General features: G+C 41.4%; 1 protein-coding gene across 1 annotated transcript in view; it reads left to right on the top strand.

Moving 5' to 3' along the window:
* The window catches only part of ADCY7 (adenylate cyclase 7), a 393,360-nt gene that overhangs the window by 224,287 nt on the left and 142,094 nt on the right, over nucleotides 1-26,979 (top strand). Inside the window, exons 5-7 of the mRNA XM_073604992.1 lie at nucleotides 15,690-15,839; nucleotides 22,927-23,072; nucleotides 23,994-24,105. Of these exons, the coding sequence (XP_073461093.1) occupies nucleotides 15,690-15,839; nucleotides 22,927-23,072; nucleotides 23,994-24,105 (408 nt within the window). The remainder of the gene's footprint in view (nucleotides 1-15,689; nucleotides 15,840-22,926; nucleotides 23,073-23,993; nucleotides 24,106-26,979) is intronic.

The following is a 26,979-nucleotide window of genomic DNA, read 5'->3' as shown; positions in this document are numbered from 1 at the left end:
TTGTTAAGAAAAAAAACAAATCCTATGGGTAATGTACTTTGTAACAGATTTCTACCTTTTGCTGCTGTGAAGAAATAGCACTTCACCAGACAGATTGCCTTCTGATTTTGAATTGGAATGACTGGTTCATGATCATCGATAACACAGTGTATTTTGAATGGCCATGAAGCCTCCTGGGATGCGTGACCAGAGCATCCCAGGAGGCTTTGGGCAGCTGGAGCTACATCGTTCAAGGCAGAAACCTGGGCTGCAGGTAATGAAGGTAATATCCTCCATCAATCAAAATATTATCTGTGATAGTGGGAAAGGAGGGAGGAAGGAAAAGTATAACTCAGAAGCTGAAAAATGCAGTGAAGGTCGACTTTAATCGTGCAAAAAAGGGAGAAAGGCTTGTGCCATGGAATTTGGCTAAAACATTGTTTCATTAATGTAGGTCACAGTAACAGTCAAAAAAGCCAACGCATTTTGGCCATCATTCCTTAATTATGGCTAATGTGTTTAATCATGCTGTTCTTTTTTATTTTTGTGATACATGTTTTTATATACATTTATGTACGATTGTATGCTTATAGTGCTCTTTTTTTGTATTTTTTTGTATGTTTTGATATTTGCAGCCACCTCTTGTTCTGGGTCATGTGACCCTAGGGATTTAGTCTACACCACGGGTGTCAACTGGTGGCCCTCCAGCTGTTGCGTAACTACAAGTCCCATGGGGTATTGCAAAGCTAACAGTTACAAGCATGACTCCCACAGGCAGAGGCATAATGGGACTTGTAGTTCTGCAACAGCTGGAGGGCCTGGTCTACATTATTTTCGCTGCTTTGTGTCACTTATTTGTTAGCCATGATTAAAGCATGATGGCTTTAATGTGTTGGCTTTTGTGACTGTTGTTCACCTGCCTTTCTCCCTTTTTTGCATGGTTTGCACATAGATGTTTGCAGAGACTTCCTAGGATGAGTGCTGTGTTCTTGAGGCTGACACAGAAAGTAGTTGCTCGGATGCACCTGTTCAAGGTCTACTTTAAGTTTATGTAAACCCCAACAATTAATTTCTGTTATTTAGATTAGATATACCATTGAAAGAGTTTTGTTAAGTCGGCCATACATGGATCAAACTTTGGTTCAGCAGGGATCAGCCAGAATTTCGATACATGTATGGGCTGGCTGTTTGTACAGAAGTTGATTGGTAGATTGTACAATCAGCCTGTTGGAAAATTTCCACACAATCAGCGTCACCGGCTATAGCTGGCAGTGCTGTATTCTGATGGTGGGGAAGTTTCCTGCAGATAGAACACAATAGCTAAGGGGGAGTGATCCCCTATCCATCACAAAGGTCTGGGTGGGGGTGTTGGGTTTTTTTTTTTGTTCAACCCACTGGTTGAAAGGGGAAAAAAAACCCCACTAATTTATTTGCCTGCTTTAGATCTGTTCGATAAGTGCAAAAAAAATGTAATTAAAAAAAATAGTTGTTGATTTTGTCGAAAATTCTGAGCTGTCTGGTGCTCTCTTCCTGTGTTATTTCAATTAGCCCTCCTAGTTATTATCTTATAATTTCAAAATGATTAGTGTCTTTTTTTGTGAAGAATAGGATGGAGAAGGGGTTAAGCAACCTAACAAAAGACAAATGGGATGGCTGACACCACTCACTCCCAGTGAGATGTTGGCTGAAAACACAAAAAAAAAGTTGCGCTTTAAGGCCACAAACATCTGACTAAGTATGAACACTGACCTCTCTCCTCCCCTAGTCAGTCCCCCACCCCCATAGTTAGAACACACCTAGAGAACACAGTTAACCCCTTGATCGCCCCTAGTGTTAACCCCTTCCCTGCCAGTGACATTTATACAGTAATCAGTGCATTTTTATAGCACTGATCGCTGTATAATTGTCAATGGTCTCAAAAATGTGTCAAAAGTGTCCAATTTGTCTGTCGCAATATCGCGTCCCGCTTATTGATTTTTTTACCAAAAATATGTAGAAGAATACATATTGGCCTAAACTGAGAAAGAAATTCGTTTTTTTTTAATTTTTATGGATATTTATTATAGCAAAAAGTTAAATTGTCGCTCTTTTTTTTGTTTATAGCACAAAAAATAAAAACCTCAGAGGTGATCAAATACCACTAAAAGAAAGCTCTATTTGTGGGAAAAAACGGACATTAATTTTGTTTGTGTACAGCATCGCACTACCGTGCAATTGTCAGTTAAAGTGACACAGGCCGCCTGACAAGTCGTCTCCCGTTCTGTACAATGGAACCGTTCTAATAGGAGCGACGCAAGTCGCTCCGACTTAGAAAAAGGTTCCTGTACTACTTTGGGGGCGACTTGGAGCGACTTGCATAGACTTCTATACAGAAGTCGTTTTGCAAGTCGCCGTGGCAGTCGTGTGCAGGTCGCCTCGGTGAGGCGACCTGCAAGTCGTGCCGCCCCTGTGTGACCCGGGGCTAAGTGGTTAAACATTGTTTAAACAGCATGTACTTACAAAAATATGTAAAAGAATACATATCGGCCTAAATTGAGAAAAAAATGTGTATTTTTTTGGGATATTTATTATAGCAAAAAGTAAAAGAAGGGTTTTTTTTTTTTTTACGAAAGGCAAATCTACTTTGCACTACAAGTGCACTTGGAAGTGCAGTTGTTGTAAATCTGAGGGGAAGATCTAAAATGAGGGAAGCTCTGCTGATTTTATTATCCAACCATATACAAGCTAAAATTCTGTTTTTTTTTATTTTCTTTGCATGACTCCCTTGGATCTACAGCGACTGCACTTCCAAGTGCACTTGCAATGCACTTGTAGTGCAAAGTGGATTTGCCTTTAGTAAATAATCCCCATTGTGTTTTTTCAAAATTGACGCTCTTCTTTTCTTTATAGCACAAAAAGTAAAAACCACAGAGGTGATCAAATACCACCAAAAGAAAGCTCTATTTGTGGGAAAATGTTGTTTGGGTACAGCGTTGCACGACTGCACAATTGTCAGTTAAAATGGCGCAGTGCCGTATCGCAAAAAATGGCCTGGTCATTGAGCAGCCAAATCTTCCATGGCTGAAGTGGTTAAGACTGGCTTTGAACCTATTTGTGTTGGTAATGCATGGTAAAATGTATGCTGTACCGCAAACTACTGCAATTCCCAGTACTAAGTGCTTGACACTGCAGATACAATTGCACCCCAACACACATGTACAGTAGCTTACAATGCATCCACAGTACATCACACCACAACACATGCTATGTACATTGCGGTGTGCTGTACACTGGATGCCTTGTTGGCTGCAATGCCAAAAATGATCTAGGTCTTGTTTCGTGTCTGTTAAGGTGTGCTGCCTTTAAAGCAGTGAAAGTGTTACTAAACCCAAGACCCTGTATTCACTATTTCTAGTCTCCCACAGTACACAGAACGTGGAAGTACAATTATTTTAGAAAATATAAACTGCTAAATACCTTTTCTCATCAGCAGTATATAGCAGTCTTGTGGCTTCTATCAGTGTCTGGTTAAAGTTTGTAGGAGCATCTTTTTCATTTTGCTCTGACTGTCCTATAAGACTGAAGGACCTCTGACCCTCTGTCTGGACAGTGCTGATTGGCCCTGTGCCAGTCACATGCATCGTCCCAGGAAATAAAACAAACTTTCAAACAATACACACCAAACTGTGCATGTGCGGCATGCCCCCAAGGCTCTGTCTTATCAGGAGATGGATTGGGGATAGTGGAAGAAGTGGAGGATCAGAGGAGACATGATCAAAACAGCCTTTTTACACAATACACATGATTAACCCCTTAGGCTCCACAGTGAGTATAACAAGCATGCTTTACTGCATATACAGACTGGTTTTACTGTTGTGGGTTTATTAACACTTTAAAGTGGTTGTAAAGATTATTTTTTGTTTTCTTAAAATAATAAACATTATACTTACCTGCTTTGTGCAGTGGTTTTGAGCAGATTGGCCCTGAACCTCCTTTTCTTGAGTTCCCTGCTGACACTCTAGGTGCCTCCTTTTCTGTGTGCTTCACCATAGCAAGCCACTATGGGTGCAGAGGTGCAGGCTAGCTCTCTATCCAAGCTGTGTGAGTCCATAAACAAACACAGCGCATATCAGCCCCGCCCCCACTCAATCCTTACAGGCTTTGACTGACCGCAGCACAATGGCTCCCACTGCTGCCAAGTGTCCAGTAAGAAGAGAGAGTAGGGAGAAGAGAGGCACAACGCTGTATTGGGCGTGCTCAAGCAAATATTTAAGGGGGGCGCTGGGGGGAGCAGCTATTGAAAGTATTTGAATGCAATAAGGTAAAAAAACCTTTTGCCTTTATAACCACTTTAATATTATTATATATTATCCACAAATGCATGTGAAAAGGCCCTAAAGGTTGACTGTTTTTGTTTGCATTGTGCTGCCACGTTATATTTTACCACTAAGTAATAAAGTCTGAAGTTGCAATATTGTAGAGACATTGGAACCTACTAGAGTTAAAAATCTATATGGTGTGTTGTCATTGCTGTGCCGTGTGCTATATAAAAGCACTTAGTTAAAGGGATCAGTTTAGATCACAATTTAAAATTCTCTGCGTTCAATGCTTGGCCGGGATCCACATACTTTAGATTTCCTGCCAAGCCTGTACTACTAATGGGCTTTAGAGAAAGGCAAGAACATGGTGCCATAGCATGTTGACAGAGTTTTGTTACATCTGCAGCCAGAAATCTGGAAAGGAGAGGGAAACAGACCTGTTAGTCACCCGTAAAGATTTATGGAGATAGAACGTGCCTTACTGAACAGTTTAAACCTCTTTGTCTTTAGATATTTTCTAGAAATCTGTCAAAACTAGAGGGGAACAAAAACTAAGGCTATACCTGACCATCAACCATCCAGATGATTAGAAAATGGCGGTTTGTTACTCGTACCATGGGTGGTATAAACCTGAAGTTCCAAACCACCCATCATACCCATTGGCAGCATTCTGAATGCATTGCAATGCTAAAACAGTTTTTTGAAAGATATTGAAAAGATATTGAAAGATATTGTGTTTGGACAAACTTCTGGTCAGACACTGGTATGGACACAGCTGAAGCTGAAAGCTAAAGGTTCCTAGACCTGGAAAAAATTAAGGAAGAGGGTATCTATCCCTGTAATACAATGCAAAAGGAAACCTGCAATGGGGCGAGGAAGGGAGGTGGAACTATATGATACCCAGGAAATAATATTGAGAATGAAAGTAATGTAAAGATACAAAAAATTACAAAATATATTATATCAGTATATAAAAACATCAAAAGAGGAAAGACATTTTAACAACACCATTAAAATAAAGTCACACTTTATAGAAAGGTGGAGCATTCACATCTGCTGGTTTAACTGCTGATCAATTTCAGGCCTGTGGCCATTGTCTAGCACTCTCAAAAAAAAATATTTTAACTGGGGCAATTTCAGAATAGAAGCCTGGATTCCTACTACTACATGGAGGAGTCTTTTTCCCTCTTCTGCCATTTTATCCCTTGTGCTGGCCTTTGGGATCCATGGGACCTTGTATGGCACCGCCTTAGGTCACAGACAGTTTCTTTCTACACCTGCTATTGTAGTTGATAAATTATATCCTTCTCAAATGGACACCATCAACCCCTGAAGAAGACAATTTGTTGAAATGCATTGGGGTCTTTATGTCCGCTCAGTTTAGCTGTATTTTACATGAATGGGGCTCACACCTTTGTATTTATCGTATTGAAATTACTGTGTGACTTTTTATTTTAACAATGTTGTCAAAATGTCTTTCCTCTTTTGAGGTTTTTATATATTGATATAAAAAATGTTTTAATTTTTTTTATCTTTACATTACTTTAATTCTCAATATTATTTTCTGGGTATCGTATAGTCCCAATTACCTTCCATACCCCATTGCGGGGTTCCTTTTGCAAGCTAAAGAATGTTAGATCTAATATTAGACAAAGCCAGTCAGCAGAATCAACAGGACCACTAAAAACACAGGCTGAAACTACAGGTGCTGAGGTATCTGAATGCAAGCAGAAGGGACATTCTTAACCACTTCAGCCCTGGAAGATTTGGCTGCTGAATGACCAGGCCATTTTTTGCGATTCTGCACTGCATCGCTTTAACTGACAATTGCGACGCTGCACCCAAACAAAATTGACGTCCTTTTTTTTCCCACAAATAGAGCTTTCTTTTGGTGGTATTTGATTGCCTCTGAGGTTTTTATTTTTTGCACTATAAACAAAAAAAGAGCAACAATTTTGAGAAAAACACAATATTTTGTACTTTTTGCTATAATAAATATCCCCATTTTTTTTTTTTTTTTAAAAGCTAATTTTTTTCCCAGTTTAGTATATGTATTTTTCTACATATTTTTGGTTAAAAAAAAGGTTATAAGCGTATATTTATTGGTTTGCGTAAAAGTTTTAGCGTCTACAAAATAGGGGATAGATTTATAGCATTTTTATTATTATTTTTTTTTAACTAGTAATGGCGGCAATCTGTGTTTTTATCGGAACTACAACATTATGGCAGACACATCAGACACTTTTGACACATTTTTGGGACCATTGACAATTATACAGCGATCACTGCTATAAAAATGCACTGATTACTGTATAAATGTCACTGGCAGGGAAGGGGTTAACACTAGGGGGGCGATCAAGGGGTTAATTGTGTTCCCTGCTACGTGTTTCTAACTGAAGGGGGAGGGGACTGACTAGAGGAAGTGACGGCTCGTAGTTCCTAGCTAATAAGAACACACGATCTTTCACTTTTCTCAGAACAGAACAGGGAAGTGTGTGTTTACACACACTTGTCCCTGTTCTGTCTCTCGTGCTCGCGATCTCTTGTGGCCGGCGGTCATCGCGACCATTGGCCACGAGCATCGGCACCCCCGCTATACAGCAGGCGCGTGCGCGCCTGCTATTCTGATCCCATGAGCCGCTGTATAGCTACAATGGTTCGTGGGATCGTGCCGACCTGCCACAGTAAAATGACGGTGGCTGGTCAGCAAGCGGTTAATTCACATGTTATGGCGGTCAGTAGCTGCATAGCAATGTTTAACCCTGAACAGTGGTTTGATAAGTCATCAGTATAGAGTAAAGAAATATTTTGCAAGTGCTGCATTACCAGGAATTTTAAGGTGAATACTAAAGTAAAGCCAAGGAACATAGATTTTCAGTTTATTGATGTATCAGATTAGAAGTCAATCAGATGCGAATCCAGCCTATTAACTCTAGGTCTAGATACCCTCAAGCCAATAGCCAAGCCAGGCTGTAAATAAAGTTTGCAAGAAATCATAGGGGATATAAAGAGTTGTGTGACTTGGCATGGGAAGGAAAGGAGAGGGAATGTGTGGCTATATTAGTGGCGATAGGACACCAGGCATACCCCTGGACATGGGGAGTGACCAATGGACAAAAGTAGCAAACATGGGAGGAAGAAAATGAGCACTGGAAACTGAGTGCAACTGCTGGACCTACAAACAACCAGAAGATACAGGGAGTAACTAATACCTTAGGACAGTCACATGTATTAACCACTAGACATGGGTAGAGAATTCTGAACACATGATAAAACCACGTTTTCTACAGCATTACCATTTGTGTTTTATCAGTAGTTTAAAGACAAGTTGAAATGTATTTTTAATGAGCATACATTTTGAAATATTTTTGCAATGTTTATTGTAAAATATTTTGCTTTGTGACTTTCACATAAAATGGGGAAAAACAAGCAAATAACCCATGCAGAGACAGGATGTGGATGGGCCTTTAGTGTCCTCATGTTTAATACAAGACTAGAACACAGCACTATAATTATTTATATCAAGCCAATCTCTTTAAAGACCAGTGTCAGCTGGCTTTTGTTTGCTTAAGAACTGCTTATCTTCTAACACTTGTACGACAAACGCTCCGACATTGGGAGCTCATGTCGCATGACGTGTGAAAATCAATGCTTCCCTATGAGAGCCGTCTTAACTGGTCCAACTTTGAAAATCCTCCCTGCACTACTTTGGTCCGACTTTGATCCTACTTCAGCCCATTGAATATCACTGAAGTCTGATCAAACTCGGATCGCCATCTTAACTGATCTGACTTTGGCATGTGACTTGTGCTCTGATGATCTTGAAGGGGAACTCCACTCCACTTAAAAAAAAAAAAAAAAAAACAGCATGGGTTTCCCCTTCAAGAGCATACCAGGCTCTTCGGTCTGGTATGGATTTTAAAGGGAACCCACACGCTGAAAAAACGGCGTAGAGGCCCCCCAAAATCCACATCAGACCCTTATCCGAGCACACAGCCTGGCAGGTCAGGAAAGGGGGTGGGGAGCAGCGAGCACCCCCCTTCTGAATTGTACCAGGCCGCATACCCTCAACATGGGGGGGTGCACCCCCCCACCCTCAAAGCACCTTGTCCCCATGCTGATGAGGACAAGGGCCTCTTCCCGATAACACTGGCCATTGGTTGTCAGGGTCTGGGGGTGGGGGGGCTTATTGGAATCTAGAAGCCCCCTTTAACAAGGGGGCCCCCAGATACCGGCCCCCCACCCTATGTGAATGAGTATGGGGTACATTGTACCCCTACCCATTCACCTAAAAAAAAGTGTCAAAAATAAAACGCAGTACACAGGTTTTTTAAGTAATTTATTATGGCAGCTCCAGGGTCTCTTCCGATTTCTTCTCCCCTCTCTGGCTCTTCTGCCTCCTCCACTCATGTCTTCTGCTGGTTCTTCTCCGCTGATGTCTTATAGCCCTCTCCGAGTCTTCTCCCTCTGTTCGCTGTCTTCTGCCTCTGCCGGGTATTCTCCGCTGTCTTCTCGCTCTTTTGCCGAGTCTTCTCCCTCTGTTCTTCTTCTGATGTTGACTAAACGCTCTCTCCCGCTCTAATGCTGGGTGCGCCGTGTACCACTACTTATATTGGCATGGGGCAGGATTGAAAACCTGTGTACTGCATTTAATTTTTTAAAATTTTTTTTAGGTGAATGGGTAGGGGTACAATGTACCCCATACTCATTCACATAGGGTGGGGGGGCCGGGATCTGGGGCCCTCTTGTTAAAGGGGGGGCTTCCAGATTCCGATAAGCTCCCCCACCCACAGACCCCGACAACCAATGGCCAGGGTTGTCGGGAAGAGGCCCTTGTCCTCATCAACATGGGGACAAGGTGCTTTGGGGGTGGGGGGGGCGCAGGGCCCCCTCTGCCTCAAAGCACCCACTCCCTCCCATGTTGAGGTCATGCAGCCTAGTACAGTTCAGGAGGGGGAGGCGCTCGCTCATCCCCACCCCCTTTCCTGACCTGCCAGGATGTGTGCTCAGATAAGGGTCTGGTGTGGATTTTTGGGGGGACCCTATGCTGTTTTTCGAAGTAGGGGTTCCCCTTAAAATCCGTGCCAGACCGAAGGGTCTGGTATGGTCTTGGAGGGGGAACCCATGCCGTTTTTTTTTTTTGTTTGTTTTTGTTTTTTTTTGTTTTTGTTTTTTTACATTTGGCGTGGAGTTCCCCCTAAAGATTCATAGCAGACACAGCGCCTGGTATTGTCAGGGATCAAAGTCGGATCCCTGTTCATTGAAGTCGGATTGTCGGACTTCAAGTCGCAGGGTAAAGTCGGATCCACAGTCGTACGACTATTGTGTCATACCAGTGTGAACCCAGCCTTATGCAAGTCTATGAGAATGCAAAAGTAGCTGCAGCAAGTTAAACACTGGTCAGTTGCACCTGCATTCTATAGGATTTCCATAGCATCTCAAGTTGATGATAAAAGCACACTGTATTAGCCAATCAAAGTCCATTGATTAAAACCCTTAATTATACATCAGAATAAAAAGGACTATTGATTTTATTTAAACTTGAACATATCTCAACAGCTGAGTTAATTCGGGGGAATTTCATGATAGTTTTTTTGTTCAATTGAAAATTGTGCAGTGAAAGGCAATGGGAAATGCTCTATCCCTGTGAAGTAAGGGTACCTGCTTATAAAAAGTGCTAAACGTAATGTGGATTTTAAAAATCCAGCTAGTAGTCAGTTCAATTTTATTTTTTAGATTGTGTGTTTGTGTGTGTGTATATCTATCTATCTATCTATCTATCTATCTATCTATCTATCTATCTATCTATCTATCTATCTATCTATCTATCTATCTATAGATATAGATATAGATATCTATATAGATATATATCTATCTTGTTTTATCAAATGTATTTTTAAAATGTGTGTAGGAATAGGGTACACAAGCAATGTTCTAATATTATTCATAATTCAGTATTATTCATTTGCTGAGTCTGCACTCTTCATGTGTGGAATACAGTATGAATGAATTTCATTTCAGGCTTACAGTACATTCATAATTAAGTGCCATGTTTTAGAACTGCTCTCTTTGTAAATTATTATACCTTTAGGAAAGGAGCTGATGGGACATTATTCATGAGTCATTTGAAATTCAGATTTCTGAAACGGGTTGGGACAGATTTAAAGTTTCTTATTTTTAAACGACAAGCTGATTTTTGCTGAGCTACAGCCTTAAATGATTCATGGTTGTTTTCTTTAAATGTGATCCAAATTAACCATAGAATAACAAACACAAAAATCAATAATCAGTGAACTATTGTATTAACTAGGAGAAAATATCAAAAGAACTGGAATACGTTCAGTATTTCACAAACTTTTTTTCGTTTTAAAGTATACCTATTATTAGATCAATATTCTTAAACTTTTTTAAGCTTGCCTCTTAGATTACAATACCAAATTGTAATGTAACTGTAATGTCTGCCTTCATTTTGTATAGCGCTGCACAAACTGTTGGCGCTATATAAATCCTGTATATTAATAATAATGTTTTACTGAACTGTATACCAGCCATATGTTCAGTATGTGCCTGCACATGCCTATAGGAGTCTTCATAAGTGCCCTGAAATCCAGGGCACTCAGTCATGCAGATCTTGGATTAAGCTGTCATAATCATACTCTGAGCTCATTCCCACAACTCAGTCACTCACTCAATAAGGTGGTTGGCCCACTGACTGATTTTGAGGTGGGCAAGATGGATGGGTGGCATTCAAGACTTGGCTTTCAAAACTGGAATGAGGATAAATATTAACTCATAAGTATTTGAGATCATATGAAATAACCAACCTGGATTAGAGGTTTTTATATATGAACTATATAGAGTTGGTCCTAAAATCTTTGACTTAATAGATACGATATACTGAAATATATCATACGTGTTTTATATAATATAATTAGTTTACATGTTGATCATACAGACAGTTTTTTGGCCTCGTTCACACAGGCATAAAGAACAGGCATTTGGTTAACATTTTTAAAGCTTTCCAAACACTTTACAAGGCGGTCTAGTACACTTCTCACTTTTGCATCACTGCGCAATGATTTTGAACTTGCCTGCAACTTTAGCATGCTTTGCAACTTGCAAGACTTTCCAAATGCCTCCATTTGAGTCTCCGTCAAGTCAAGTTCTAAACTCTCTTAAAGTGTTTGGCATACGTTTGCGCATGGCAAGACTCTTTCTTTCCTTTCAACCTTTCCACCTCAAAACAGGCTTTTCAAAGGTGTTTGTCTCAACACTCATGTGAACTTAACCTTTTTAGTATTTTTGTTTTTTGTTGAATAACAAAAAATGTCTGTGCTAGTATAGAAATACTAATCTACTGGCTAGAGGTATCAAAGAAAAATACCTCTGTTTAAAATATTGCTGCCTTTTTGCTGATGCTGAGATAAAATATTTGGGCTAAAGTATGTAAACGGGAGCAAAGAAAACTGGAACAGTAGTAAAACTATTGCCTAAAACAACTAGTCAGAATTATTTTACTTTCTTTATTGTACACCATGGGACACAGAGCCACCATATTATTCCTTACTCATAGGGGTAAGCGCCACCTACAGGTGGTTGGACACTAGCAAAGAAAGACAGGAAGTCCTCCCCTATAAACCCCTCCTAGGAAGTTCAGGAAGTGATGGTCACCAATGTGCAGCTCTGTACAAGCGCTACCAGATGTTCTCAGATGGTTCCAGTTGGGATCAAGAGATTGGTGTTATCCCGATCTGTTCATATAGCTATTTTGCTTAAATGGATGTCTGGTCTCTGGGAATGTAAGGGACTCCCTGTAATGCTGCCTTTCAGTGCTGGACCTTGTGGATACAAAACGCAGTAATATCTGACCAAGGAGTTTCCAGTAAAGTACTGTAAAGGGCAGTGGACCTCAGGAAAGGGGTAGTAGTTCCTCAGGGTCTGCTTAGACATTGCCTGCCATGTTGGATGAAGATTGAATCTTGATCTATTAGACAGATCCTGCGGCAAGATTGGTGCGTGCCTATAGCCAATTTGCTCTCTTTCAATTTCTACCCTTATTTTTTATATATATGGGTGCCTCTTCTCCGGCTTCCCATTGGAGGACAGTGAAACGTTTCTTCTGTTTATACACAGTAACCTGTTCCAATCTGCTGCTTTGCTGTGGACACTGAAGCCCTGTTCCAGCCTTCATAAGATTGTTTTAGATTTATCTTGCTTCTTCCTGTCTTCATTAGGTAGAACTCCTGCAATTATTAGAAACTTGCACTCACGCGCAGTGGTAGTGCATGTGGTCATGCAGTTGTGTGTGGGCATGCAAATGGCTGCATGCATATGGAGTTCAGCCGGCAGATATCATTCAGCATGGAGGGACTGGCCTATTATGGCTTGGACAGAGCAGCAATAGCTGGGAGGCACTACGGTCACTGAGAGGCTGTGTGAAGACAAACAGCAGGCTTGCAGCATTATGGGGTTTGTGTAAGTACTTCTGTTAGGGAAGGGGCTCTGACAGAAGGTGCAAAACTGTCAAAGGGTAACCTGTACACTTGTTCTCTTAGCCCAAATGTCTTCTCAGCTGTATTGGAGCTGCTTGTTTCCTGCCACAGGTCCTGTTAATTTTTGAACAGGCTTTGAAAAGGAGAGAGGTAGGAGCACAGCTGCAGAGGGCGTACAATTGTCTCCAGCAGGTTGAAGACACTAGACACCGGACACTAGAAATGCTGATGCAGTTTCCTTGAAAGATCTTGGGGCATAGCATGGATTGGCATCCCTATGCATATCTGGTCTTGTGGCTACTAAAGGCACATCAGCTATCCCCTCTGCTTTTTATAGAGAGATGGGTGGAAGATAAGGAAGATGCAGATTGTGCGGTGGCCCCTGCCTGCCTCAACGGCGGCACCCCAGCTGCTTGGTGTGTGTTTGGGTGCCCTCTCTTGGAGGGGGCCTCCTTGGGCCACAGTAGAAAAGACAGTAGAATCTTCATCAGAGGTTTTCTCAACCAGGGTGTCATAGGTTCAGAGTGTTCTTGAGGCCAAGAATCTTTGGTGAACTTACTGTTTGAGATGGTCCACATAGATTGCATTTCCACTTCCTGAGTCTGATTCTCTGAAGATCCACCCCTGGGTTCTTAGCAGCCTACGCAAAGATCCCAACGGTTTTCCTTACACGCTCATTTTGGAGGAGGTAATGTTTTCACAATGGGCTCTCCCAGACAAGGTGGTGTTCTTCGTAAAAGGTTTGCTCTGCTGTATCCTATGGAGGAAAAGTTTGTTAAGAAATGGAGTATGGTCTCCTTGGTGTGGCTGTTTCTTATCTTAACAAAAATTTGACATGACAGCAATTAAGAGGTTGGAAACATTACTGAAAGCTTCTTTTTTTTTTCTTTGGTTTGGGGCTGCCATGCAGCCAACAGTAGCGATGATAGGTGTCTATCAAGAGCTCAAGGGCAACATATGAAGCATCTGTCTAGGAACCTGGATTCCGCAGGCAGTGAGGATGACCTAAGGGAAGACTTGGCAAATTCACCTCAGGCCTTCTGTTTTGCTGTGGGTGCCCTGAAGGATTCCAGTAAATGGATTTCACGCTTAGGACTTTTGCCCATTCACATGCTGTGGATACTTTGGCTGAAATGCAGGTTACATTTTAAAATTTTAAAAAGCTTTTGACGCTTTTTCCTTTTTGTGGGAATGCCTGTTTAGATCTCAGTTGAATAAGTACATCCAGAGATTTGAAAGGCAAGAGTTCTCTTTTGCCTCTCAAGAAGAAGGGTAAGAGCATAGGCCACAAGGAGTGTGAGGGTTTTTTTTTTTCTAGAGCAGGCTCATCAAAGGAATTTCTTTCATCACTCACAGGCCTTCTCCACCAGAGCAAAGCCTCCCAGTTCTGTAAGAGAACTTAGTCCTCCAAACCAGCAAAATTGGTTTCCTAGTCTCCCTATCAATGAAGGGGCACCCACACCTGCTCAGATATTTGTAGAAGTGTGACAGGAGGAGATTGTGGACAAATGGTTTTGATGTGCAATTACTTATCACTATCAGCTGGAATTACGAAAATGTCCTCCTCAGCATTTCATGCTTTCAAATGTTCCTTGAATCCACAAATACAGTTCTCCCTATTGCAAGCTCTTGCCTTGATCATCTGCCTGCTTAGGAAGTACATAAACCTTATGGAACGTACCAGTTCCAGAAGAGGAAAAGTTTCTCTGTTTTTGTTCTGGTATGGTCCCAAAAGCAAGTGGAGATGTTTGGCTAATGGTGGACCTTAAGAGTCTCAACAAATTTCCCAAGGTGAGGAGGTTTTGAATGGAGTCATGCGCACTATCATGGCTTTGCTCCAGGCAGGGGATATCCTGGTGTCAGTAGAAATAAAGGGTGCCTTCCTACATGTCCCAATCCTTCTACCTCATCAGATGTTTCTGCAGATTTCCAATAGAAAATCTACATTTTCAGCTCATGTTAGCATCTTTCAGTCTGTCCATGACTCTGCAAGTGTTAACGAAAGTCGAAGCCCCGATTCTAGGCCATTTGATGATCCAGGGGGTGCCCGTTTTGGAATACCTGGAGGTTTTATTGTAAGACCACAAGCTGGTCTACATTTCACAACTTTAAAGGATCTAATCAGATGGAGGTAAGAGCTGCTGAGAAGACTGATTTTGTTTGTATATATGCAGGCCGCATCAAAGATTCTTTTTGGCCTGTCAATGGTGGCTGTGTTTCCTTCCCCCCATGAACATTGTTTTTGGACATCTTATAAGTAAGAAATAATATGGTGACTCTTTGATCCTGAGATGTAACTAAAGAAAACTGTTTTTTTGTCCTTATCTGTAAAATCCATTTCTTGGAGTACATCACAGGACACGGAGATCCCTCCCTGTGTGGTGGTTCATTGCTTGCTACAAAACAGTGCTTCCTGTATAGGAGAGGTTATATAGGAGAGGACTTCCTGTCTTTTTTGCCAGTGTCCAATCACTTGCAGGTGGCACATAACCCTGTGTGTGTAAGGAATAATATGGTGGCACTGTGTCCCGCGATGTACTCCAAATAAAAAGATTTTACAGGCAACTACAAAAAAATCAATTTTCTTTCTGAAAACAAAAAACGTAGCACTCCTATCAGCTAAAGTCACTGGGTCTGCTTTTTTGTCCACGTTTCCTTGTTCCTGCTTTTATTAATTTGCACACTTGTGTCCAGGGGCATCATGATATGTTATAGGGTCCCTTAGCAAAATCATTATAGAGCTCTTTAGTTTTCTGGCCTCAGTTATGAAGCTTTTTCTTTTTGAGATTTGCTGCCTTAAAGCTGTCTCTACATGCAGTCTGATTGTACAATCCTGTTTAGGATTATCAACCCTGTTTAGTGTGGATGGAGTTGTAGAGTGTTCACTTATCTCTGTGTATTGTATCAATGTGTTTTTCAGCTTATTGCAAATGCCATTATTTTCATATGTGGGAATCTGATGGGGGCATTCCACAAGTACCACATGCTAGATGCCTCGAGAGACCTGTACAGCTATACTGTGAAACGTATTAGAGCAAAGATGAAACTTGAAATGCAAAAGAGGCAACAGGTAAGATATTTTTTTTCTTTTTTCTTTTTTTTTGCAACAGAAATGTGAGATTGCATATGTCCCATATGTATATTTACAGCGGATAAAAAAGTCTACACACCCCTGTTAAAATGTCAGGTTTCTGTGATGTAAAAAAAATGAGACAAAGATAAATAATTTCAGAACTTTTTCCACCTTTAGCCTGGGTTCACACTATAGTGAACACAGACATCACATTTGATTCACACCCGCATTGCTGTGCCGATCACATGCGATGTCTGTGCAATGTAAGTTCAGCCATACAATTTGTATGGCTGAACTCGCATTGGATTTTCACAAAAAAGGTGCAGGGACTTTTTTCCCCCCTGCACTGGAATCGGATCGCATGGGTGTTCACACCCACGCAATCTGATTCCTGTCTGGTTCACAGTTCGCACTGCAATCTGTGAACCGATCTGAGGGTGTCATTAACATTGTATTGGCACCTGCAGCAGTTCGCAGAGGGCAGTGTGAACTGCCTGCCAGAGAGATGTGATGCGGGAACCGACACTGTAATCGCGCTGGTTCCTGCATCGCTATAGTGTGTACCCAGGCTTAATGTGACCTATAAACTGTACAACTCAATTGAAAAACAAACTGAAATCTTTTAGAGAGGGAAGTAAAAATGAGAAATTTAAATAATGTGGTTGCATAAGTGTGCACACCCTCTTATAACTGGGGATTTAGCCGTGTTCAGAAAAAAGCAATCACATTTAAACTCATGTTAATTAAGAGTCAGTACACACCTGCCATCATTTAAAGTGCCTCTGATTAACCCCAAATAAAGTTCAGCTGTTCTAGTAGGTCTTTCCTGACATTTTCTTAGTCGCATCCTTCAGCAAAAGCCATGGTCCACAGAGAGCTTCCAAAGCATCAGAGGGATCTCATTGTTAAAAGATATCAGTCAGGCGAAGGGTACAAAAAATCTCCAAGGCTTTAGATATACCATGCAACACAGTGAAGACATCCACCATCAAGTGGAGAAAATATGGCACACCAGTGACATTACCAAGAAATGCATGTCCCTCCAAAATTGATGAAAACATTAGAAGAAAACTGGTCAGAGAGGCTGCCAAGAGGCCTACAGTAACATTAAAGGAGCTGCAGCATTATCTGGCAAGTACTGGCCGTGTAGTACATGTGACAACAATCTTCCATATTCTTCATATGTCTGAACTATGGGGTAGAGCGGCAAGACGGAAGTCTTTTCTTACGAAGAAAAACATCCAAGCCCGGCTAAATTTAGCAAAAACACACCTGAAGTCTCCCAAAAAGCATGTGGGAAAAAGTGTTATGGTCTGATGAAACCAAGGTTGAACATTTTGACCATAATTCTAAAATATATGTTTGGCACAAAAACAACACTGCACAACACCAAAAGAACACCATACTCACAGTGAAGCATGGTGGTGGCAGCATCGTGCTTTGGGGCTGTTTTTCTTCAGCTGGAACAGGGGCCTTAGTCAAGGTAGAGGAAATTGCGAACAGTTAAAAATACCAGTCAATATTGGCACAAAACCCTCAAGGTTCTACTAGAAAGCTGAACATGAAGAGGAACTTCATCTTCCAGCATGACAACCCAAAGCATACATCCAAATCAACAAAGTAATGGCTTCAATGGAAGAAGCTTAAAGTTTTGGAATGACCCAGCCAGAGCCCAGACCTGAATCCAATTGAAAATCTGTGGGGTGATCTGAAGAGGGCTGTGCACAGGAGATGCCCTCGCAATCTGACAGATTTGGAGTGTTTTTGCAAAGAAGAGTTGGCAAATATTGCCAAGTCAAGATGTGCCATGCTGATAGATTCATACCCAAAAAGACTGAGTGCTGTAATAAAATCATAAGGTGCTTCAACAAAGTATTAATTTAAGGGTGTGCACACTTATATAACCATATTATTTTATTTTTTTATTTTTACTTCCCTCCACCTAAAAGAATTTCAGTTGTTTGTTCCACTGAGTTTTACAGTTCATAGGTCAGATTAAAGGTGGAAAAAAAGTTCTGAAATGATTTATATTTGCCTCATTTTTTTTACATCACAGAAAGCTGACATTTTAACAGGGGTGTCATGACTTTTGTGTGTGTGTGTGTATGTATGTATGTATGTATGTGTATATATATATATATATATATATATATATATATATATATATATATATATATATTGTGTGTGTGTTTGTATATATATCTATACAGTGTCTTTACATTAAGGTAAAAAAACTTTCTCTCTGCAGCCCCCCCCAGCCCCACTTTATTCTTACGTGAGCCTGATCTCAATCCATTGTTGTGCAGTAGAGCCAAGAGTAGCTTTCTTGGCTCTCTCCTTACCGGACAGAGAGGCAGCAACGAAAACCATTGGCTTCTGATGCTGTCAATCACAGGCGCTGAGGAGAGAACGCATGGTAGGGCCTAGTCACGCTGTGTATGTCAGTGGACTCACAGAGAGTGGCTCAGGAGCGAGCCTGCATGAGTGTCCCCATAGCAAGCGTCTTGCTGTGGGGTCGCTCAGAAGAGGGGAGAAGCCAGGATCGCTGGTGGGCAGGGGCCCCAAAGGCGGAGCATTGGGGCTGCTCTATGCAAAGCTATTGCACAGAGTAGGTAAGTATAACATTTTGTTATTAACAAATAACAATTTTGAAAAAAACAAATATTTTGTACTTTTTGCTATAATAAATATCCCCATTTAAAAAAAAAAAAAAACACATTTTTTTCTCAGTTTAGGCCGATATGTATTCTTCTACATATTTTTGGTAATGAAAATCGCAATAAGCGTATATTGATTGGTTTGCGCAAAAGTTATAGCGTCTACAAAATAGGGGATAGATTTATGCCATTTTTATTATTATTATTATTATTATTTTTTTTTTTTTTTACTAGTAATGGCAGCAATCTGAGATTTTCAACGTGACTGCGACATTATGGTGGACACATTGGACACTTTTGACACATTTTTGGGACGATTGACAATTATACAGTGATCAGTGCTGTAAAAATGCACTGATTACTGTGTAAATGTCACTGGCAGGGAAGGGATTAGCACTAAGGGGCGATCAAGAGGTTAACTGTGTTCCCTGACTGTGTGTTCTAACTGTAGGTGGAGGGGACTGACTATAGGAGATGACAGATTGTGGTTCCTAGCTATTAGGAACTCAGATCTGTCTCTCCTCACAGAACAGGGATTTGTGTGTTTACACACACACGTCCCTGTTCTGCCTCTCGTGCCCGTGATCGCTCGTGGCCGGCGGTCATCGCGACCGTTGGCCACAAGCATCGGCACCCCCGCAGTGCAGCGGGCGCATTCGCATGCCTGCTATGCCGCTTAAAGGAGCCGACGTATAGCTATGACGGCTCACGGAAATGTGCCGATCTGCCACAGTATAATGACGGCGGCTGGTCGGCAAGCGGTTAAAGTGAAGTATAGCACTTAAAGCTTGCTTAAGGTTTAAACTTAAAGCGGAGGTCCACCCACCGCTGCAAAAATTAAAAGCCAGCAGCTGCACATACTGCAGCTGCTGACTTAATAATGGGACGCTTACCTGTCCTGGAGTCCAGCGATGTCGGCACCGCAGCTTATGTTTCCATCCATTGCGAGTAAGGGAACCCTTACGGCTTCACGCCGGGAACCCTACTGCGCATGGACGATGCTTCGCTCCTCTCTCCTACTGGCCCTGTGGCCGAGGTAGGAGGAGGGAGGAGGAGGGAGCCCAGGCGAGGACGTCAATAACCCACGGCTGAGGCTCCCGGAGGTGGGAACAGGATACCTGCATTAGACAGGTATCCTGTCCCCCCTCCCCCCGAAAGGTGCCAAATGTGGCACCGGAGGGGGGGAGGAGTACAACGAGTGGAAGTTCCACTTTTGGGTGGAACTCTGCTTTAAGCAAAATTTTCTTCTACACACTGAGCTTGATTTACTAAAACTGGAGAGGGCAAAATCTAGTGCAGCTGTGCATGGTAGCCAATCAGCTTCTAACTTCAACTTGTTCAATTAAGCTTTGACAAAAAAAAACTTGGAAGCTGACTGGTTTCTATGCAGAGCTGCACCAGAACTCTCCAGTTTTAGTGAATCAACCTCATTGTTCTTATACAAGCTGTAGACCATGTGAATACGGGCCTAAGGTTGCAAACAAATATTAGTACTAGCTGACATCCACATAGTCACTTACAATCTAATGCCTTATCTAAGCTTGCTATCTACCAAATATGGCCATGTGGCCATATTAGGTCAATGATGTCGCAAGCATCCCCACACCTTTGTTACGTGTGGCTCTGGGGAATGCTGGTCTATGTAAAGGTGTGTGTATTTATGTGCAGGTTATATATGTATGTGTATATATACATACACACACATGCAACCAAGTTGAGGGAAAATAAGGCCTGGCTGCTCTCAAAATTAGTTACAGTATATATATCCAGGCGAATTGGGCACTGGGACTTGTGGTTCTTCGAACTATACAAGACCTCTGCTAGAGTAAAACATGCAAAAATTTACATTGGTAATGGTGCTTTACGTCTGTGTATTGAACTCTGGGCTGGCAGTTCATACATGGAACACTCTTCAGATACGTTGTTGAAGGGTTTTATATAGAGCAGTGCAGTGCAAAAAAATATTTAAATATAAAGTCTGTATAAAAAATCCACAGCCAGAGACAGATCCACAGATGAAAGAATCCTAAAAGATATCCCAAAGTGCAGGAAACAATGGACCACCGAGTGGGTAAATTCCACCACCAATGTATGGGTTGCTTCGCTCACCTCAAAAAAAAGACCCCTGTGGACACAGAAGGTTATACTGCACCTTTTTCCCACTATCCCAGGGAATTGGGTGTATGGTAATCGTCTTAGCTGATTTATTTCTGCTCAGCGTGAGCAGTTTAGCATTCTGTCCACACGGGGGGGGGGGGGTTGTCATTGAATGTGAATGCTCTGAGTTTTTGAGCTTCTGCATAACTATGGATACGATTTATTCATATTAGACGTCGGGTGACGCCGTGACTCCATCCCGCTGACGAAGTCCCGTAGGACGTAACGTGTACGGGAGGAGGAGCCACGCCCTTTGACATCACCTGCTGCTATCCAAGTGGAACGTGTGTTCCTTTAGCCGTTGTCTGCTGTGTTTTTACTTGCTGGATACAAGACAATGATCCTTTTAAGTGTTATTCAATAAAGCGTGAATATTTAATCATACAGGGAGCACTTAAGTTCCTCTCTTTCTTATGTTTTATAAATGTCTATTGGATGTCGGTAAATTTCCTATCAGCTGTGACGATTACCATCTGTATACACCCAATTCCTCGGGATAGTGGGAAAAAGTGGCAGTATGACCTTCTGTGTCCACAGGGGTCTTTTTTTGAGGTGAGCGAAGCAACTCATACATTGGTGGTGGAAATTACTCACTCAGCGGTCCATTGTTTTCTGCACTTTGGGATATCTTTCAGGATTGTTTCATCTGTGGATCTGTCTCTGGCCTTGGATTTTTTTTATACAGACTTTATATTTTTATATTTATATAAAAATATAAAGACTTTATATTTTTGTTGAAATTAATGGTTTGACAACAAATATATCATAATTGTTTCAATTATTTTTAAACTTTTACGTTAGTAAATACTCCTACCTATTTTCACCATATTTTGACTAAGATAAAATTTGTTTTAGAGATAGCTTTTCCCATTAAGGCTCGGCTCATACTGGAACCGGCTGCGGATCGCACAGGAACGCTGTGTGTCCCAATTCTCCGGTTCAGGGATGAATCAGGGCCGAATCTTTGCCTGAATTCGGCCCTGAAATGGAGCTAAAGACGCACAGCATTTCTGTGCAGTGCGCTCTGCAGCCGCTCCGGACATATGTGAACCGACTCCATAGAGAGCCGGTCACATTCTCCTGCTATGCAAATCAGATGCAGGTAAACCCGTATCCAATTTGCATAGGTGTGAACCCAGCCTAATAAATTTTTGTTCTGTTTATGCTACCATAAATCTGAATGTATCTATCATTTTTAATAGAGGAAAGGTATTTTTACAGGTACCATACCTTTTTTCATTTATTTGAATTATGTTTACGTTTTTTTTTATGTTGTAACAAAATGGGGTGAAGAGTCCAAATCTGAAATAATTTATTTTCAAAACATTTTCAAGTTAGGTCTTAGGTTTGTAATCTACTATAAAACCACATTCAGACATCGTCATACATCTAAATGATAAAATTGCTAACATAAAGTTAGTTAGATGTGCACAGGAAGCTTAAAGCGGGGGTCCACCTATCTATCGTTTTTTTTTTTTTTGGAGTTCATTCACAAACTTTTCTTCTCATGATTATCTACTCACATGTTCTGTGAAATAAGTACGTCTGTGTCCGATTTCGTTGTAAAGAATAACTTATAAAATTCACTGAAGGCGGTTTCCATCTTCATTGTGGGCATTTGAAGCCCACAAGCATGTATTTCCTGGATGCGGTGAATGCTGTGCTCCCAGCATTCACCGAGATGTTGTGATGACGCTGTTGCACAATGCATGCTGGGAAGCCTGAGACTAGCTCCCAGGGGACTGTGGGAGGTCTGGGAGAGGCTAGAAACATGCCTACTCCCATGGGAGGAAAGCCAGGAAGTGCTAAGAAGATTAGAAAAAAAAAAAAGGTAATTACGGCGATTTAAATTTTTTTACACAGCATGTCAGCATCTAGGCAAGTAAGAGAATACATAGAGATAATGTTCAAAATTTGGGTGGAACCCCGCTTTAAGTCAAGCCATCGATTCAACCTAACTTGAACACATGTTTAAAATGAATCAATTATCTGCCTATCAGTAACATGAAACTGTTTACCTAAATACTTTTGTAAAAAAAGGTTTGGAAACCAAAAAAGTTATTTCTTATCAAAGCCTTTATTCTGCATTGTCAAAAGCATGTTTGCTTTCTCTACTCTTGTTTCTTAATTCCTTTTTTCGTTCTTTTTCATTCTTCTGTTTCTCATCTCTTCTTCCTTTCAACTTTTCACTCCTACAACTATTTCTCAGTAATGCATACTGTAAAAAAAGCATTACCCATTGTAATTCCCATACCCGACACCCTTCTTAGGAGAGCCTGCTGTTGTCTGTACTCCCAGTCTATATCTCTATGGAAATGAAGTTGGCCATTCAGGATCGACTAAAGGAAACAAATGACATTCGCCAAGCAGACAAAAACTTCCACAGTCTATATGTGAAGCGGCACCAGAATGTAAGGTAAATGAAGGAAATCAGCTTTTATAGGTTTTACCACATATAGGTTACCCATAGATTTAAAGTTGAAATGTTGTCAAAAAAACAATTTTGCTCCGATAGCTTCACTCACATCACTTACCTGTAATGTCTGAGGTCTATCTGGCAGGTGTAAAAATCTTCTGTACAGTTATGACAGGTCCTCTTCCTCCTGCCTACATTCTGGCTCTGTTGGAATTATTAGGTTTAGAGTCTTCTGTGAGCTGCAGTTAAAAAGATTCAACCATGCCCACTTCCACCACATCTGACATGAGTTAGATACTTCATCACAATTAGGTGGTGTGACTGCAGCTTTAAGTGCAATTTTGTTTTATATTTTTTTTACTAAACTTCAGCTTTAGAATAATCACCTAATCCAGTCATTAATGGTCAGATTTTATGTGGGCCACCCCAGACCCATGTAGACCTTACTCTGCTGACTGGCTTTAGAAGTAAAATCATTAGTTGGAATGGATTTTCCTGGACAGTCACTACTGTTCCTTGAAGATATGCACAAGGCATAAAAAGACATGCCTGCCCAAATCTGTTTGTGTTTTTAACCAACAAACATTTTAATCAGTCTTGTAAAGAAAAAAAAAAAAAACTTCAGCAAAGTACACAGGACATTCAGTATATAGCATGCCCTATATCTCCCCCAATTCCCCCCCTACTTGCTGCCACTACCCCTGCCACTTTTTCCAGCTTTTACCTGCTGTCAAAATGACAGGCAAGACTTGATGAGTAACTACATCAGCCTGCTCTACAGCTACAAAAATGTATTGTTATTTGCATATTATGTTAGGTAAAGCAGCTGAACAGGTTAAGGAACAATAGTATAGCGAATTAATCCTTTGATGCCTTTTGTCTATATGTCCACTAATATTGTTTTCTTTTATCTTTGTCCAGCATCCTTTATGCAGATATTGTGGGATTCACTCGACTTGCTAGTGACTGCTCACCCAAAGAACTTGTAGTTATGTTGAATGAGTTGTTTGGAAAATTTGACCAAATAGCAAAGGTGGGGCACTGCATTATAATTTCATTCTGAGCATATTGTTACTGATTGTTCATATGTCTTTCAACTCTGGTTTAAGTTGCATTTCTTTGTCCTTAAATAAGGGATATAAATGATAGTATATGTTAAAATGGCATAATAAGCAAATTTTAAGCATATAATGTTTTAATGTAGTGTGGCCCTAACTGACAGCCCCCTTTAGCTGCCTGGGCACAGCCTGGTCATTTTTGCAGCCATACTGTAGCTCACCCCTCTTCTCTCCCCTGCTGGATTTAACAGTGTGGCAGGAGGGGATTGAAGAAAAAAAGAAATTAACCTTTGGATTAGCTGCATCTACAGCTGGACTTTAGCCCTGCCCATGACTTCAGGGAGGAGAGCCATGATCAGGGATAGGAATGAGAAAGTGCAGGGAAGGAGAAAAAGCCCAGGGGATGGAGAGGCTCGGGAGATGTTTGGCGGGATCCCTGGTCAAGAGAAAAGTACCAGGAACCCACTTGGAGAAGAAGCGAGCAGCTGTGCGAGAAGAGGAGAGTATCTTCAGGGGGACCAGTGCCAGAAGGCAGGGTGCCTGTTGGAAGAGGGAGGTTAGTGTGAGTCTGCTGGTAGAGAAGAGTAACCAGAGGCCCCCCAGAGATTGTGGCCTACAGACCCTATGATCTGCATTGATAGAGCAAGAGCTGGAACCAGGCTGTAGAGCAACAGTGAGTTGTGTGCTAAAGGAGAGAGCTGCGTAGACCCAGAGCTGGGGACAGGCTGCCAGGATACAGAGTGACTGTGGCAAAGGACAAGATGGAGCTGCAGTGCAGAGCCAGAGGATTGTGTTAACACCAGCTATAGTTATATGCTTAAAAGGGGGAGCCCAGAGCATTTTTAGCCTGCCTGCGGCATGGCGTCTTCTAAGGACAAATTAGCCTGTTGGTGGAGCTGTACAAACCTATCCAAGGAGCTGCCTGTGTTGCATCTGCTTTCAACCAGCCTATTGGGCCAATGCACAAGAGGTTAATTGTTGTCAAGAGGATACCTACCCAGTGGCTAGAGGCCTTTTGGCCACCCTAATTTGTATTAAACTTGCTTACTATCTTCGAAACTTATACTAGTAATGCTCTGCCCAAAACACTTTGGGAGTGTTTCCCCATAGTGGGAAATTTTATTTATTTTCTGGTTGTCACTGAGTTGTCTGCTCCAGTTAGGGTAGGTTAGCACTGTGAACTGCAGGAGGACTCAACAATCCGGCAGCTCCTTAGGAAAACAGTGTTACAATAGTCTTTTCTGTGTTTGCATCAGCAGACAGCCAGTACACAGCAGGCATGCTTGCTGAATTAACTGTATATTCAACATCTAACAAGAATAACTAAATGGCAACAGCCACAGCCTTTATAAGGGAAGCCTAAACATGAAAGAATATCCTAACCATTTTTTTCTCTTTTTGTATAGAAATTCATGTCAAGTTTTTTGTTTTTTTTCTTACCTGTGTCCCTTTAGGGAGATTGCTTTTACTTCCTGCTTTGTAAGCACAACAGGACATAAAAGGAAATCTCTCCAAAGGGGAAATCTTTTCTTAGACAAAAAGTCTACCTAAAGCGGAAATGGGAGAAAATAATTTCTTTATACACAGATTTATGGCAACAGCTCCATCAAAACACAATATTGTTGAGCAATCGGTGAGCACTTGCTGCTCACAACTCTTGCTCCTCTACACAGCTAAATCATCTAAAAGTAGCATTTCTTTATTTACATTCCTGAAACATTGTATCTAATTGCAGTATCTGTACAAGTATTCACAGGATTCTACCTATTGTGCAGATTCTGATGTATCAACTCCACATAGGCGTGCGCACAGGGTGTGCTGGGTGTCCTGCTGTCTGGCATTGCCTGTGTCTCCCTGCAGTGCTGCCAGCTTCTCTCCTCTCCTGCTGGCTGCTGTGAGGGATGTTTCAGGATGAATAAATGAACACAATGAGTGATTTGTACCGATCGCTCCTGTGTTCATTCGTAGTTGAAGCATAGTAAACTATTTACAGTGCTTCAGTTTGTGAATTAACAGGAAGCCACTCAGCAAAGAGCACTTCCCATTCGTTCACTGTCCAGTGCAGCTGAGGCTGCAGAGAAAGAGACTAAAGAAGCTTTGTCCTCAGTCCCTTTCTCTTTGTTTAGACACCTGATATTTCCCCAAAGTCCCCCAACAGGGCTCCTAAAAATATTGTAAAAAAATTATAAAAATATTATTGTAAAAAATAATTAAAAAAAATAAAATTGTAAAAAAATAAAAAAAAACTACTGACACTATCCACTGCCCTACTGACACCAATCTCTGCTCTACTGATGTACACACATGTGTGTTTGTGCTGTGGGCTGCGCACACCAATGCAATTCCTTATTACCCTGACAGATCTACTGGGCTTGGTAGTCTCACATTAATAACCAGGCAAACAGAGTATATCAGTTTAGATTTGGGCGGATTGGGGAGAAAAGAGCACTGCTGCCTTAACCAGGGTAATGGCCACTGAATCACTGGTTAGGTGCAGTGTGCATACAAGTGCTGGTACTACAGCAACAAAAAGGGAAAAAGTCTCTTTTCACCTGGTGACATCATCAACAGACCCTAATTTCGATGTGTTTCAGGTTTTGTTTCTGGTGCCTGAGGGCCCACTTGTGTATCTGGTCTATCTTCTTCATGTAACCTGTTGTCCTTGTCTAGTCACTTTAAATGCAGCAATGAGTTTATTTTCATTAGCTGTCTTATGCACACACCACTGTCCTCAGTTTGCACCAGGTACGATCTCGTAGCTTGTAATTTAGAATTTACCTGAATTACTAGTCATGCTTCTCTGGGTCTTGATCATGATCCGATCTTCTTTCCGTAAAGACAGGTTGCAG

Source organism: Aquarana catesbeiana, linkage group LG11 (assembly GCF_042186555.1).
Source record: "Aquarana catesbeiana isolate 2022-GZ linkage group LG11, ASM4218655v1, whole genome shotgun sequence".
Classification (NCBI taxonomy): Eukaryota; Metazoa; Chordata; class Amphibia; order Anura; family Ranidae; genus Aquarana; species Aquarana catesbeiana.
This window is presented reverse-complemented; position numbering and strand designations above follow the sequence as displayed.